General features: G+C 37.5%; 1 protein-coding gene across 2 annotated transcripts in view; it reads right to left on the bottom strand.

Annotated features, from left to right (window-relative positions):
• Positions 1-3,483: 3,483 nt before the first annotated feature.
• The window catches only part of LOC100732684 (ATP-dependent translocase ABCB1), a 101,918-nt gene continuing 89,052 nt past the window's right edge, over positions 3,484-16,349 (bottom strand). For both annotated transcript variants that reach the window (XM_063243398.1, XM_063243408.1), the window contains 3 exons: positions 12,595-12,801; positions 4,888-5,034; positions 3,484-4,075 (listed from right to left, as the gene is read on the bottom strand). In XM_063243398.1, the coding sequence (XP_063099468.1) occupies positions 3,872-4,075; positions 4,888-5,034; positions 12,595-12,801 (558 nt within the window). In that variant the 3' untranslated portion in view covers positions 3,484-3,871. The remainder of the gene's footprint in view (positions 4,076-4,887; positions 5,035-12,594; positions 12,802-16,349) is intronic.

The raw sequence follows: 16,349 nt of genomic DNA, 5'->3' as shown, positions 1-16,349 counted from the left end.
TGTCTTTTTAGTGGGAACTTTTAATTTTACACATTTTTCTTGTACTTGTTTAAATTGTCAATTGTTTGCCTGTTTAAATAGCACATTGAATTTCACTAAGCCTTATATTAGTTATGCTGTTACAACAAAAAACTCATATTTGGTTACCTGTGAATCTAACACGACCATGGTCTCAAGACCCAGTAATTTCTGTTACTACTGAATTTTTTCAACATCTGTTAAAACGTACAAAAAGATTTATTGAAATAGTGGTCGCTGTACTGTTAAGTCTGATAACTGTGGCCTCTTTAGCAGCAGTCTCAGGAATAGCTTTACAAACCTCTTTGCAAAAAAAACATGTTGTAGAACTATGGCATGAGAATTCTCATGAACTTTGGTTAACCCAATGGCAAATAAATGCCAAACTACAGCAGCAAATAGACCTTCTTAAACAAACAGTTGAATGGATGGGAAGAAAAATATTGGCTCTTCAGCATCAAGTGTTTTTAAAATGTGATTGGAATTCAACTACTTTCTGTATAACACAACGACCTTATAATCAAACAGAACATGAATGGGAAGTGATTAAAATGTATCTAAATGGAAACACTTCTGCCCAGGAGGAAATAGAATCTTTGCATAATCAAATTGACAAAGATTTTGCAAAGCACAATGATGATGAATCCCTGGCACAATTCGTGCAATTGCTCGCTCAATCTTTGAAAGGGCTAGATTCTAAAGGAATCTGGCACAGCCTTACCCACACTTTAAGCAGCATGGGGCTTAGCTTAATTATAGCTCTCATTGCCATAGTTCTTGTGTATTTTTACTGCATAAGACGAAATGTTACTAATAACCTGGTATTATGGAAATTGTTGTTAAAAAATAAAAAGGAAGGAAGTGTGGGGGATGAGGTGTCACTTTGAAGGACCTAGCCCCCTCGGACCTGCAGTAAACAATAGCTCCCAATATGCGAGACAGAGACAGGACAGGAATGCCTGTTCTCAGTGTAGTTCTTCTCACCCTCTGAAAACCATGCTGTGTGACCTGGCTTTGTTTACAGAGTCATGAGGAAGTGGCCCACCACCTTCTGTGACACTAGCAACAAACATAATTAACAACATTCTTGGGCTATTCTTGGGCTAATGAATTTCCTCCTGGGCTAGAGGAGCTAGGAGAACTGATTGTGCTTGTTTACTTCACTTAGATAGTTTAGAATAAACATTGTAGTCTGTCACATTGTAGCTTGTCACAAAGAATGCTTTTTCACTACTTAATTGTCTGTGCTCTGTGAATTGATCCGGTTTACTATATAAGAATCTTAAAATAAAGATTGTGCGTGCAGTGCAGTGCAGGCAGTAGCAATTGCCGTCTCTTCTGTTTCCTTTCCGAGAGCTGCACCCCCCGTGTCCCAATCTGGTGTTTGCGTGTGTGCCTTTCCCGGAGTCGAGAGTGCACTAGACACTCCCGACAGGGTATCCTTTTATCTTTATTTTTATTTTACTTTCTTCTCCCCTTTTACAACCCAAACTCACCCAGTATAGCACACTATATACATATGAAAACAGCGGAGGCCCTTTGGGTACATTATTTTCTTTCTCTCTCTTAAATCCACAGCCATGAAGGTTTTATTTTCCCTTTCTCTGTCTCTCCCCTAGGCTGGGGAATGAAGGAACTCTTCTTATGGAATGTCAAAAAATTTTTCCTACCATGTAGAAGGGAAGAAAGGGATGTATGGTCTCACTTTTTCTTTCTTTCTATCTTCTCTCTCTTTTTTTTTTTTTTTTTGGTATTTGTTGTTGTTGTTGAGACAAAGTCTCACCTACATTTGAAGGCTTGAGCAGAACAAAAATGTAACCAGTGTTATAACTTATATCATCTACATGTATCCCCAAAGCCTCATGCAGCCATGGGTGGAACTTTGGGAGGTAGCTGGATATACAGTGTGTGATGTCAAAATCGAAGACACAATGCTAGGATTAAGAGTCTGCGTGCTATCTGCCCTAATGGTGGGTAGCCTGGATATAAGGGACAGAAGGACCTTGTTACTTTTTGTTTATTGCTGCTGTTACTTGTCTTCTGCTCTGCAATGCCCATCTGCCATGCCAATCTGCCATGCCATCCTTCCTTGCAGCCAGCCAGCTATGAACCGAAACTTCTATGAACTCTGAGTCAATAAGTTTTCCCTTTTAAGTTTATGTTTTGGATATTTTGTCTCGGTAATGAGAAAAGTGACCATTTCAGCCAGTAAAGTTTAAAATAAAATTAAAACATTAATGGAAACTTTTGATATCCATTACATTTTTAAGCTAGAGGTTATGCTACCAAGAAATTTATAGCACTGTTGCACTCTACTATTCAAGAGCTGAAAAGCACCTTTGAAAACACACGCATACTTGGTAGAGAAGCCTTATAAAACACTAAATATGCCAAAATAGGGGCTGGGGATTTAGCTCAGCGGCATAAGTGTCTGCCTTGCAAGCAGGCAGTTGTGAGTTCGATCCCTGGTACTGATAAAAACGAAAAAGACAAAAAAAAAAAAAAAAAGAGAGATGAGATGGAGATGGAACATGAACTCTTGCAAGCACCTGGACACCCAAACATTCACATTGGACACCACAAGGACTTTTGTCCATTGAGGCGCAAAACATCCAGAGAATTTTGGCAACTGATGTTTACTAAAATCTTCCTCCCTAATGTCCCCTACCTTCTCTCAAACTCTATTAAAAAAAAGCTAGCTTCTCTTTCATCCATAAAGATGGCCCTTTTGGCCTCTGTCTGCCTGCATGGGCACAATAAATTCCATACCATGTTGCCTTTACACAAGCCTGGTGGTCTTGGTTGATCTGTGCCTCATGCTTACAATAAGATCTTTGCTTATTAAAGACACCAATTTCTTATAATAAATGTGTCCCATGTCTAGTGAATTTCAGTTGTTTATAATGGTTTGTGACTAAGATTTCAAACTGTGTAGTCAGATCACCAATATTTATAACATTTTTCCCTTACTGTTGGTTGTTAATCTCATGGAATATTTTTAAGTATTTGCAAACCAGGAGGATCAGCTTTACGAGAGACCAATTACTAAGAACAATGTTCATGGTCAAGGCAGGAAAAAGTGTAATTATATGTTAAAATGTGTAACAATATTAAAATCCTTGAGGCCCCTTTATAAAAGTAATGCAAATGTTTAAGGTGTACCTTAGAAATAGCCAATTTAAATTGCACCTCACTCCATCTTCCCAAGTATTATAATGTCCTGTGTGATAAGTTCAAGAACCAGTGCAAGAATTAAAGAATCAGCAGAAAAAAGGACCAGAAGCCTCATGGTGCTGAAAGGTGCAACAAAGAAAACACATAAAATACAATTTGTTTAAACTACATAGAAAGACTGAAATTTTCCACAGAAGTAAAAGCATCTTAAGTGAATCAGTTCTTTAAAGGCTAAAATTATGTACAATATTCTCATTGAAAGGATAAATACACATATTTCAGACATGATGATTCCAAGCGTATCAAAGCTTAGTTTTATTTTAGGTATTTTATATAAACATTTTAGTACTTTTTAACAAGGTAGTTACAGTCAGAAAGTAGAAATTAAAAATACTTTATGAAAAAAACTACTTGAAATCCTTTTGTGAATTTTATAATGAAATTAAAGCCATTATCTACCCTCCCTATAATGATTTTATTTCTGCTCCTTTAATTAGGAAGTCTCTGTAGACTCTGAACTTGATAAATCATCTTCAATTGTGCCAGGAAATGTTAAATATTTAACTATCTTTATATAGTTAACTATAACTAATCCAATAAATGCTTTTTAGTTTGATTGGATGTCATATTTAAGCAAAAATATTAAAAAATATTTAACATCTCATATGATCACAGTTCACTAGGTCTTTGCTCTAGCCTGGACATTGACCATGGAGTAATAGATGCCTTTCTGTGCAAGCAGCTGCTGGTGTGTGCCATGTTCCTGGACCTTGCCGTTCTGAATCACCACAATGACGTCTGCGTTCTGGATGGTGGAGAGGCGATGAGCAATCACGATGCAGGTGCGGCCCTCTCTGGCTTTGTCAAGGGCTTCCTGGACAACCTGTTCATTATATAAATTTATTGATAATGAAGTTCTTTTCCTTTAATTTCTCCAGTCCACATTTCTTTAACAGTTATGTCACTGAAGTATAACACATTTTTTTAGAAACCAAGGCATATGTTACACTAGAAGTAAATTCACCCAGTTTAGATGACACTGAGACAAAAGATACCTGTTCTTAACGTTATAGCAGTAAACAGAGTTCCTCCAATTATTTGAAAACATTTCCAAATTATCTTTACCATATAATATCCTAAGAAGCAGCTCCCTCATGCAGGTTCACAGAAAACTAGGGAGCCTGAGCTAACACCAAGCAGCCTCCTTCAATGCTGTTTGTTTTCACTACGTTTGCTAAACGTGATATTCTCATTCCCCATGTGGAGTTGGGCAGTCTGCGTTTCAAACAGCGTAGCAAGTTCTCCATCTTTTTTCAACCAAAAATGACCATCCACATCTATCTGACACACACTGTATGACCAGATTTTAACCTTGCCTTACACTCTATAAAGTAACCATTCACATTATTCCTGACGAGATGCAGCAGCAGACATGGGGAAGATGCCACCTGCATGCAGCCATCAGAGGAACACAAAGTGATGCCGAGCTACTCTTTGAAATGGACATGCTCAAGAGTAACTTCTATCATCTTAGCTCTCCTAAATAACGGCTACAGAAAGTGCTTAAATTCTAGTCAAAGCCCACATACACAACAATTAACATGATTGACAAACATAACTTGACTGAAAAACTTAAATTTAAGCTCAGTAAGCACAACTGATTCAAGTATGAATGAACCCACTTTAAATTCTTACCTTTTCACTTTCAGTATCCAGAGCTGATGTTGCTTCATCCAAAAGCAAAATCCGAGGCTGCCTGATGAGGGCACGAGCGATGGCTATGCGCTGTTTCTGGCCTCCAGAGAGCTGGGTTCCTTTGTCTCCCACTTTGGTGTCATATTTCTGTGAATGGGGATTTTGTTAGCATAAAAGTCAAACTGATTGTAAAGGTCAAACACACATTATACACATAGAAAAGAGGTTACCTTTTTGAAAGGTCAATTAGAAAGTGTAGGTTCAGTCGCCAAAAATGGATGTCTACAGAGTTGAGCAACACAAAGCCATGGTAGGTTTAATTTTTATTTTGGAAGATAGACATTTGGGCCTTAAACTTGTATACTTTACCATAAATCGATCTAAATTCTTGTTTGTTTGCTTTGTTTTTGTTTTTGTTAGGAAGAACAGTGTTGCAACATTATTGTCTTCCATCTTCTGGGTTCATTATATTTGAAACAAATATTGTTAGAAAGGAAATTTGCTTTGAAGCTGTGTATTCATTATGTACATCATAATTGAAGCTCATCAAACATCTATCCAGCAGGTGATACTCTCTGTATGATCCTAAAGGGAGTAAAAACTATTCAAATGTTAGTAGTTTTGTGTCTGTTTTTTATGAAGTCACCTTCCAACATTTAAATCATTTCAATGGATGCTAAGGAACTCTGATTTGATATCTCACTTTTAAAACTGAAGTAGCCATTAACATTTTGAATAGAAAATGTCATTAACTATTAAATAGGCTGAAATTATACTGCGACCTTAGGCCCTCGTACTTACACCTGAATTTTGCCTATGAAATTCTGCCCAGTATTGTTTTTATTAGTACACATTTGCAGTACATATGGATTACATTCCTTATGGGGAGTTGGTACATGTACATGACACAACTCAATTTCTAACACATTTTAATTTCCTTTCTTTCCCCCTTCACTTTACTCCCTTTCCCTTCTGTAAAAGGTTTATTTCCCTGTTCTCTATTATCTATTTTCTTTTTGCTCTTTATTTATACTTTCAGTTTCTTATATGAGAAACCATGTGTTATTTAAGTTTGTGTGTCTGACTTTATTTAACATTATAGTCAAGATGCATTCATTTTCCTACAAGTGGCTCAAATTTAATATGGTGCTACTCTGGTAGCACCCCATTGCTTATAAATACATTTTCTTTAGTTATTCATATTTTGATAAATACATGGACCGCTTCCAAGTTTTAGCTATTATGAGTTGTGCTGCTGTAAACAAAAGTATGAATGTATCATCTAAGTAATATGATGTTTTTAACTCTTTTGTAAAGAAACCTGTCAGGGGAATACCTGCGTCAAAGAGAATTTCAACTTTTCACTTTTTGAGGCATCTCCATACTGATTTCCAAAGTGGTTGTACTCTTTTACTTTCCCACCAACAGTGGAGAAGAGTTTCTTTTCCTCACAGCCTCACCAGCATTTGTCATTGCTTGATTTATGATGATGGCCTTATTTGATGGGCTCTCAGTGTTGTTTTAAATTGATTTGTCTAATGGCCAGTAATGTCAGGGACTTCTTCATCCATTTACTGGCCATTTGTACTATTTCTTCTGAGAAGTGAAGTGTTCATGCATTTAAGATGCTCATTTTTGACTGGGTCTTTTATTTGGGGGTCATTTTTTTCAGTATTTTACATTTTCTAGATATTAATCCTTTGTCTAAAATGTAGCTAGCAAAATTTATTTCCCATTCCTTAGGTTTTCTCTTTATTCTGTCGGTTTTCTTAGCTGTGTAGTAGCTTTTTAATTTGAAGTAATCTCATTTGTTTATTCTTGACCTTATTTCTTATGCAATGCAGTTTCTGTTCAGAAACTCCTTGCCTATCTATGTCTTACAGAGTTTTCCCAAATTTTTCTTTCAACAGATCATTAATGTTTTAATATTTGATCAATTTTTTTTTGGTTTAGTAGATGATGAGAGATTGTGGTCTAGATCAGTGATGGGAAAACTTTTAGAGACCAAGTGCCCAAAAGTTCCAAACTCGGAACTCATTTATTTATCACAAAGTGCCAACACTGCAACTAAACCTGAATACTGAGGTTTTAGTTTAGAAAAAACTCATATACTAACATCTTTTGTCTTAAAGATAAACACAGTAACAGAGATTTCAATGATACAAATAGTATTTTATTAAAAGATAATGTCTTGATTACTTTTTGTTGTTGAGACAAGAAGATTTAACTCACAGTTTGTAGAGGTTTCAGTCCATAATCAGCTGGCTCCAAGGCAGGGTGGCACATGGTAGAGGGGCAACAGTTGATGGCAGCAAAATACAGCAAAGCAACAAGAGCAAAGCAAAAGGAGAGAGAGAGAGAGAGAGAGAGAGAGAGAGAGAGAGAGAGAGAGAGAGAGAGAGAACGAACAAGAGACAGAGAACAAATAAGCCTCTCTATCCCTCATAATGTGTGCAGGCTACCAGCCCTAGGATGGGTACAACACTCTTAAATCCCAGCATTAAACTGTGAATCAATCACAAAATCTAGACCCAGCCACCTCTGAAAAGCCTGCCTCCCATGCCTGCATGAGGCTTTGAGGAGGACATCTAGACACAAACTATAACAGGTAAATTTTTGCATTCTGCTAAAATCAGAGCCAGTCCAAGCAAATAGATATATCCTTGCTCTTGTTTTCATAAATTCTTTACAAACAGCTAGATATGATGTTGCACAGCATTAAAAGAATCTGTATGTTAATTAGAATATCTCTTTGCTAAATCTTAGATATTAATTTTCCATAAAACAATTCAAAGCTAAAATCTTATTAGTAAAAATGAATGTATTTTTAAAAATGAATGTATTAAAACTCACAGCCAGTCCAAGAAAATGTGTGTGTGTGTGTGTGTGTGTGTGTGTGTGTGTGTGTGTAGCTGACACACTGATGCACTGTGACGCATGGCTGGCCAGTGCACTAACTGGCCATATGAAAGCTCAGATGAATAACAGCTAATGTGTTATAGCTCATAACATCATTGCCTGGCACTGCTACTCCCTTCCAAGCATGTTCATGGCCCCTGCATGTAGTGTTGTCAGTGCTCGACTGCTGAGGTGATTGATGCTGGGGTGACTTGGTTCAACAGACTTGGCTGCAGCACACATGCCATAGGCTCGCCATCATGAGTGTAGATTAAATTTTCTGTATGTATACAGCCAATTTTCCCAGCATCACTTGTTAAAGAAGCTGTCTTCCCATCAGGGTATATTTTTGGCCCTCTAGTCAAAGATCAGATAGCTGAATATACCTGAAGTTATTTCTGCACACTCTCTTCTGTCACACTGATCTATATATCTATTTTTGTGCAAATACAGTGATACTTTCATTCAGGAATGCTTTTGTTTGCAAAAAAGCATCTGGCAAAACTTTGTTTTTCTTTGCAAACTCTGCATCAGGTGACAAACACAACAGTGACCATCTTTATCACACAAACATAAATCTGGCTATCTTTTCCAACATCATACAATAAATTTTAAGTTCACAAACAGAGGTACCACTATACCACGCTGTTTCTAATCATTGTAACTTTGTAATATAACTTGAATTCAGGATTGTGATGTCTCCTACTTTGCTCTTGTTGCCCAGGATTGTTTCTGTTATTCTGCTTCTCTTTTAGTTCCATACAAATTTTATGATTATTTTCTCTAATGCTATAAGGAATGCTGTTGGTATTTTCACTAGTAATGCACTGAATACATTGGCTTTGTGAGTATGGCTATTTTTAATATATTTGTCTTAGTTACTTTTTACTCATCGCTGAGACAAAATACTTGAAGCCCAAAATTGGGAAAGGAAAGGTTTATTTCTTACAGGTTTTGGAGGTTTCAGTCCATACTCAGTTGGCTCCAAGGCAGGCTGGCATGGCAGGCCATGGTTCATGGCAGCTGCAAACAGCAAGGCTGAAACCGGCAAAAGAGCAAGACACACCTTCTTCCTGCCATTACATCACATCCTGGCTCCACCCCTATGTGGCTGTAGCACAGACACCATCAACCCAAGCACTAGATAATGAACCAATCACAAATTCACAATGCAAACTCATGAGGCCTGGGGGCCACAGATATAAACCATGACAATATTCATTCTGCATATCCAAAAATATGAGATATATTTCCGTTTTCTGATGTCTTTGTTAATCTCCTTTTCCAGAATGATGTATTTTTGTTGTAGTGGTCTTTCATTTCCTTGGTTAGGTTAATTCCTAAATAGTTTGATACTCAATAGTATAACTCTCAATAGAATGGTATTATTTTTCTACTTTCTCTCTCAGCAAGTTCATTATTAATACAGTATAGGAACGCTATTGATTTGTTTGTGTTGATCTTATATATTGTTACACGACTAAATTTGGCTATTATTTTTAGGAATTTTTGGTGAAACTTTTTGCACCTTATATGGGACCATATCATTTGCAAATAATAAGTTGGATTCTTCCTTTTCCATACATATACCTCTTACCTCTTTCTCTTGTTCAATTACTCTGGCTAAAGATTTGACTACTATATTGAAGAGTAGCAGTGATAGTGGACATTCTTGTCTTTTTCCTGGTTTTAAAAGGAAAGCTTTCAGCTTTTACCCATTTAATATGATGTTGGCAGTAGGTTTGTAGGCTTATATCAGATTGAGATAAGGCCTTTATGTATATTCTTTTTCTTTAAGGCTTCTATCATGCATAGATTGATGCTGGATTTTGTCAAGGCTTTTTTGTGCATCTTTTGAGATAATCATGTGATCTTTGTCCTTGTTTCTGTTTAAGTGTTGTATTGCATTTAAAGATTTGCATATGTTGAACTATCTTTGCATCCTTGCAATGAAGATCACTGGGTCATAATGTATGATGGTTTTGATGATTTGTTGTATTCTGTGTATCAGTATTTTTGCATCTAACATTCATTAAAGAGATTACTCTGTAGTTCTGTTTAGTTGATGTCTGTCTGCTTTTGGGATCAGGGTAATGCACCTCAATTAATTTGAGAGTACTCTTTCCCTTTCCATTTCATTAAGGAGTTTGAGGAGCACCAGTATCAGATATACTTTGAAATTCTTATAGAATTCAGCCATAAATCAATTATGTCCTATGATTTCCTTAGTTGGTAGGTATTTTTTTTAAATTATGGCTTCAATTTTATCACGTGTTATCGAATTATTCAGCTTTCATATTTCTTGGTTCAGTTTTGATAATTTGCATGTATCAAGAAATTTACCCATTTCTTCTGATTCTCCAACTTCTTTGAGTATAAGTTTTAAAAGTATTCAAATCAGTAATAATCTTCTGGATTTCAGCAGCATCTATTGTGATTTTTCCTTTTACTTCTAATTGCATAGATTTGAGTCTTTGTTATCTCTCTCCCATTATGAAACTCACTAAGGGGCTTCTCTTTTGCTTATTCTTTTAAAGAACCAGATCTTCAATTCATTGATTCATTGTACTATTTTAATCCAAAGTCATTTATTCGCTGATCTTTATAATTTCTTCTTTTATACTAGTTTTGCATTTGTATTGTACTTATTTTTCTAGGACCTTGAGGTATATCATTAGGCTATTTTGGCTTGCTTTGTAATTCTGATGTGGGTATTCACAACTATAAGCTTCCCTCTTAAGAGTGCTTTTGTGTCCTATAGGTTCGGATATGTGGTACCAGCATTTTTATTTGTGGTACCTACCATGCCTAGACTGTGGTGCTCAGAACAAGGTTTCTCATTTGACAACACAATGAGGAAAGCCCTGTTGATGTTTTGGAAGACTCAGAACTAACTCTGAGGTGAAGCTCTACTGTTTCAGAAAGTAGGTACACAGAAGGGTAACTCATGTGAGTGTAGGTGTTACCAGATTGCATTGATATAATATTGATTCTCTTGAGGCAGAGGACAGTGCTGTAGGAATGAAAATAAGCCAGCCTCTGAAGGATTAGGTGAATCATAGCACTAATCACTCAAAAGTAGGTCTGCAGACATATAGCAAGACTTAGTATGTTGGTCTATACATAAAAAAAAGACTCATAGTCTCTGCAGGTATGCTATGTAACATATACAGAAGATTCTAGAAAGAAGGCACCCTGTGATAGACAAAATCAGGTTTTTGCAAGAGATAAATAATAGGTTAGATTAAAATACTGAATAAAAATCATTACCTATATTTGTATTTTATAATCTGCATCACCCAGGCTATTAAATGCCAGACTATTGCATTCTACTACCAGAATTTCTTAGTCAGTACATGTAAGGTGAGGTCTAAAGATCTGTATTTCTTTTTTTGGTACCAGGGATCGAACTCATGACCACACACTTGCAAGACAGGTGCTTATGCGGCTGAGCTACATCCCTGGGCCAAGATTTGTATTTCTAACAAAGTGCTCATGCCTATCCTTTGAGAACCATTGATTTCTCAATAGCACAGGGGTTCATAATTTTATACTTTCAGTGCTAAACCTCAAGAATAGTCAGTTGACCATGGTGAACATACAGAAAAGGGACTCTTGGAAGGCGTTAGGGCCATTTGGTTGCTACGCTTTACTTGAGGAGACTGCCTTCCTCATCAGGTGGAGATTACTGAGCTTTATTTTGGGGGCATTATCTTATAACAACAGAAAAGAGATATTGGGAAGAGGCAGATTAGTTAACTTACTGTTTTACAAAACATGGGAAACTAACGAGCCCTCAGAGATGGTGCATGCTTGCACTTATCTAACTTGGTAGAGAAAATACATCCATAAGGCAACACCCCAGGGAAGATTTCAACTATCAACCCTATAAATGGAGCTTGGGGCCAACAAACATGTGAAATAATCAGAGATTACAATATCCCAATGATACTCAGAGAGAGTCCTCTTTCTGCCATGAGTCCATTTTTCCAACCTGGCCTGACTTCACAGAGCCAGGTTTAAAACTTCAAGAACTACAAGGTGGTAGAAGGAAGTAAAAGGGAAGGCATCACCATGTTTGCTTCTTAAGAAGTATCAGAAGCAGCATGGTCATTTATGTTACCTGTAGGCCTAGTACTTGGAGGAAAAACCTTCCAGATATCCTGCCTATTCCTAGGATGAAGACTGGATGAGCCTCAAACCCACAAATCCAAGAACTAATTCTACATCTTGTCACCCTGTAGTTTCTTCCTCACAAATGTTTGCTTCCATACAGAGAGATACAGGTGACCAAGTAAACATATTGCTAACAGGGACAGGAAGTATGATCAGAAGCTTTTCAGTACAGCTCAGTGTAGAATAATTGAAACTGTCAGGCCCTGGGTTTGATCCTCAGTACATCAAAGAAAGAATGGGAGAGTGTGAGTGGGGGGAGGAAGAAAGGAAGGAAGGAAGGAAAGTAGGAAGGAAGGAAGGGAGGAAGGAAGGAAGGGAGGGAAAAAAGCAAAGCAAAGAAAGAAAGAAAGAAAAGGAAGAAAGAGGGGAAAAAAAGAAAGAAAGCCAAGCATGGTGTTGTGCGCTTGTAAGCTCGGCCCTTGGGAGGCTGGAACAGGGTACTGAGTTCAAGGCCAGCCTGGGCTATAGAGTGAAATCAAGGGAGATTAAGGCCAGCCTGAACTACATAGCAAGACTCTGTCTCAAAAAACCAAAAAATAAAAAAATAAATTACAAAAGGAAGAGAAGAAAACAAAGGTCAAGGAAGGGAAGCTGCTCCACACTCCTGGGTTCTTACTGTGGAGGGACACTTACGTTAGGCAGCGACTCGATGAACTGGTGGATGTTGGCCTCCCTGGCTGCCTGCTCGATCTCCTCCTGTGACACGGTCCGGCTGTTGTCTCCATAGGCGATGTTCTCCCCGATGCTGCAGTCAAACAGGATGGGCTCCTGGGACACGATGCCCAGCTGTGCTCGCAGCCACTGCACATTCAGTTGCTGTATTTCTTTGCCATCCACAAGCTAAAAAGAAGAGTACACACATCACCTTCTGGACCAGCACACTTTGAATTTAGCAGAATTGGCACCATTATTTCATGCTTTAAAAGAGTCAAGGTACTTTGAGGTAAGTTAATCTAACCAAACTGTAATATTTTTTGTCTTTTTGAGACAGGGTCTCACTATGCCGTTCATGTTGGCCTTGAGCTCACTTTGTAGCCCAGGCTGGTCTCGAACTTGCAATGATTCTCCTGCCTCAGTCTCCCAAGTGCTGGGATTACAGGTGTGAGCCACCATGCCCAGCTCAAACCATAATTTCAAACTTTCATAAAACAAATCTGTTTGTAATTTTGCAACCCTTGGTTCTGACATATACCCTAATAGGCAGAATAATGCTCCCCCTCTCTAAGATAGCCATGTTCTAATCCTGGGAACTTGTGAATATAGTTATATATCAAGGAAGAATGGAAAGAGCATATGGAATTACAGCTGGTAAACAGCTGACCTTAAACTGTGACAAATATTCTGGATCACTCTGGTAAACCCAATATAATCTTAAGAGTTAGTAACCAGACAATGGGGAAGTAGGAAGTAAGAACCAGAGAATGCAACACCAAAAGATTTTCCAACCATTACTACCTCCGAAGGAAAAGAAGGGCTAGAAAATATAGAGAGGTGGATTATTCTTTGCAGCCCACAGAAGGAACACGGCTCTGGCGACACAGTGATTTTAGGCTGAGAACTATTTTGGATTTCTAACATCCATAAGAATAAAGTAATAAACTTGTATTGTTTTCAACAATGAATTTGTGGTGAAGTTTTTGAGCCATAAGAAACTACCACAGTACTTCATTCTTCTAGGTTGTATCCTGGCATTCGTGTTCTTACTTCTCTTGTTTTTCATACAAAAAAGTGGCCTGGATGAGAGTGAAACTAGAGTAACCATGCCCACAAGCTGGGCTGGTAGACTGGATTTCTGACATACTCAAGTTTGAAGAATCAGATGCAGTAACTCAATGGAATGGAAGTATCAAACAGCTGCTGCGACATTTCTCAGTAGTTTTGATCTTGGGACAGAGAATGTCTCTGACTTACTTGCCTTGTGGGGAAAAAAATGAGAATGACAATTCCTTGTTGTAGCCTGGCATAACTGACGTAAGCTTGTGCCCTGTATTTGACCCAGAAGAGTGAAAAATTACCTAGAGTACAATCCCATGAGAAAAGCAAAATAAGCTGCACCCACAAGAGAAAAATTAACCTACTCAACAAAGAAGCAGGTTGTGTGTCAACCAAAACTAATGTAAGATTCTAGCTAAATTGTTTCCTACAGGATGTCTTTTTTGTGGTTTTGTTTTAAAAGCTGTAACTTTCTAGTTCAGGGCCACTGGGTGGGTCACCGAAACAGGGGTCTCTATGCAAGTAGTCCTGAGCTCAGCTAATGAAATTCCAAATTCATCAATTAGGCTGCTTGGATTCCCATATTGCTCATGAACCCACATCATTCCTCAGCTCACAAAAATTGAGAATTGAGATCATAAATGGCTCCACGTAGCACAGCACTAAGCATAGAGTAAGTGCTCAGTGGCCAACAGCAGTTGGTAACTGTGATGCACTTGGAACTGCAGAGGATAAAGAGATAGATAAGAACATGAAAGGCAGATGGAGCCTGCAGTATCGAGCCAAAGAGTAGGAAAGAAGGATTGCCTTCTACCTAGTAATCCAGCTGCCCGAGTGATCTGCAGAACCAGAGAAGGACCCTTTACAGCCTTGCTGAGAGCCAGCCCTATTCTCTGAGACACACGTTATCTCTACAGTAATCTGCTTTGCAGAGGATTTTTCTGGCATTCATATGACAGAGGTGTTCATTACCTTTCAGGAGGACACCTGAGACTTGGATTTGAGTTTTTCCCATAGTGGTTCTAACTACCTACGGGGCCACATATATTCTGTATTCCTATGTACTTTGCTAGAGGCTCTGAGAAACAGCTGGTCAAAAGAAAAATAGATCTTTGCTTAAGGAAAACAGCTCGCTCTTGTAAAAATGGCAGGTACAGGGATGGAAAGACCATGGTCTTACTGGTCCCAAATCCCGCTGCCATGGAAACTTCTGAGCATTTGTGCACCAGGCTTCCTAACAGTATTAATGGGTAAAGGTGAAAATATAGGGTGGGGAAAAAAAGTAAAAGCTATAAAAAGATATGGTTTAAGAAACAGGTCTTTTTACATGAACATGTTACTTAAGAAATAGAAATATGAGAAAGGTGGAGTTAAAATTCTTCCAAATTTATATTCCTGGGAGTAAACACTATCTAACTAATATAACCACAGGCAGCTTTGAATGGTATCAGCTTTATTATTATTTTATTTTATTTCATTTTATTTTAAAGAGATGAAGAGAAAACAAAACAAAAATGATACAGGATTTCAAAACAAGAAGATACGAAAATAATGATCACTATATTGTATATTGTTATCTTTGAAATAGCTGTTCAGATTATAAAACACGGGTATGCAAAACAGATCAAACAATATAAGCAACACCAGTTTCTTTTAATGAACTAATAGAATTAGTAGTAAAATTATCTTAGCTAATTGTACCTTTCCCTTCCTTCTTTTTTCTTTTTCCCCTTCCCAGTTTTTTTTTTTTTCCTTTTGAGCAGTTTCTTTCCCTTTCACAACATATATTGTACCTTTTGGATCTAATTTACTCTTCCAGTTTCTTACACAAGGGAGATAATACAATGCTTACACATGTGAATCTGATTTATTTCACTCATAAGTATGATTTATAGTTACACCCATTTACCTATAAAAGCCTCAAATTTATCTTTCTTTATAGTGCCACTGTATAAAAATACCAAATGTTTTTTTATCTAGTAGATGAGCATTTGGGTTATTACCAAGATATAGCCATTACAAACTGTGCTGCTATAAACATAGGTGCACAAAATTGCTGTGGGTACCAGTAAGTTATTTCTTCATTATACTGAATACATAACATTTTGAGCCTTTCCACCTCTGTACAACACATTAGAATTACAACCTGTCCAAAATCTGTGTTAGCTAACGTATTCTTTTTTATGAAAAACTTGATTAGAAGCTCAGAATATAAAAGAGCTCAAAGCCAAGGCTTGGCAGTATTCTGATGGAAGAACAAGAAATTCTGGGGAACAAGTGAAAATGCTGCAAAAGATCTTGGCCTAAATCAAAGCCTAACTAGGAAAACCAACAAGGAACAACGTAAGGCTAAAATAAAATAAATACCTCTTTTGTAGACTGTTAAATTTACTACTTATTTTAGCACAAATACTAAAATATTAACTATATAATTGTGCTCTGAAATAATAATTAAAAATCAAGTGGGCATTCAGTCTTTCTGGTAAGCTGTGCGAGCTGCACGGGGTTACAGGAAGAAAGAAGTGAGTGCATACCAAGTCCACCATGCTAGGACTGGGAGGACCCAACAGGAATCCAACTAGCCAGCCTTTCTGGTAAGCTGAGCAAGCCACATGGGTTCCAGAAAAGAAAAGTCAGAGAGGGCCTCCCATGAGCCTACTGGAGTATGGGCTGAG

The sequence above is a fragment of the Cavia porcellus genome, unplaced genomic scaffold (assembly GCF_034190915.1).
Source record: "Cavia porcellus strain 051 isolate PalLab524CR breed Dunkin Hartley unplaced genomic scaffold, mCavPor4.1 scaffold_2, whole genome shotgun sequence".
Lineage (NCBI taxonomy): Eukaryota > Metazoa > Chordata > Mammalia > Rodentia > Caviidae > Cavia > Cavia porcellus.
This window is presented reverse-complemented; position numbering and strand designations above follow the sequence as displayed.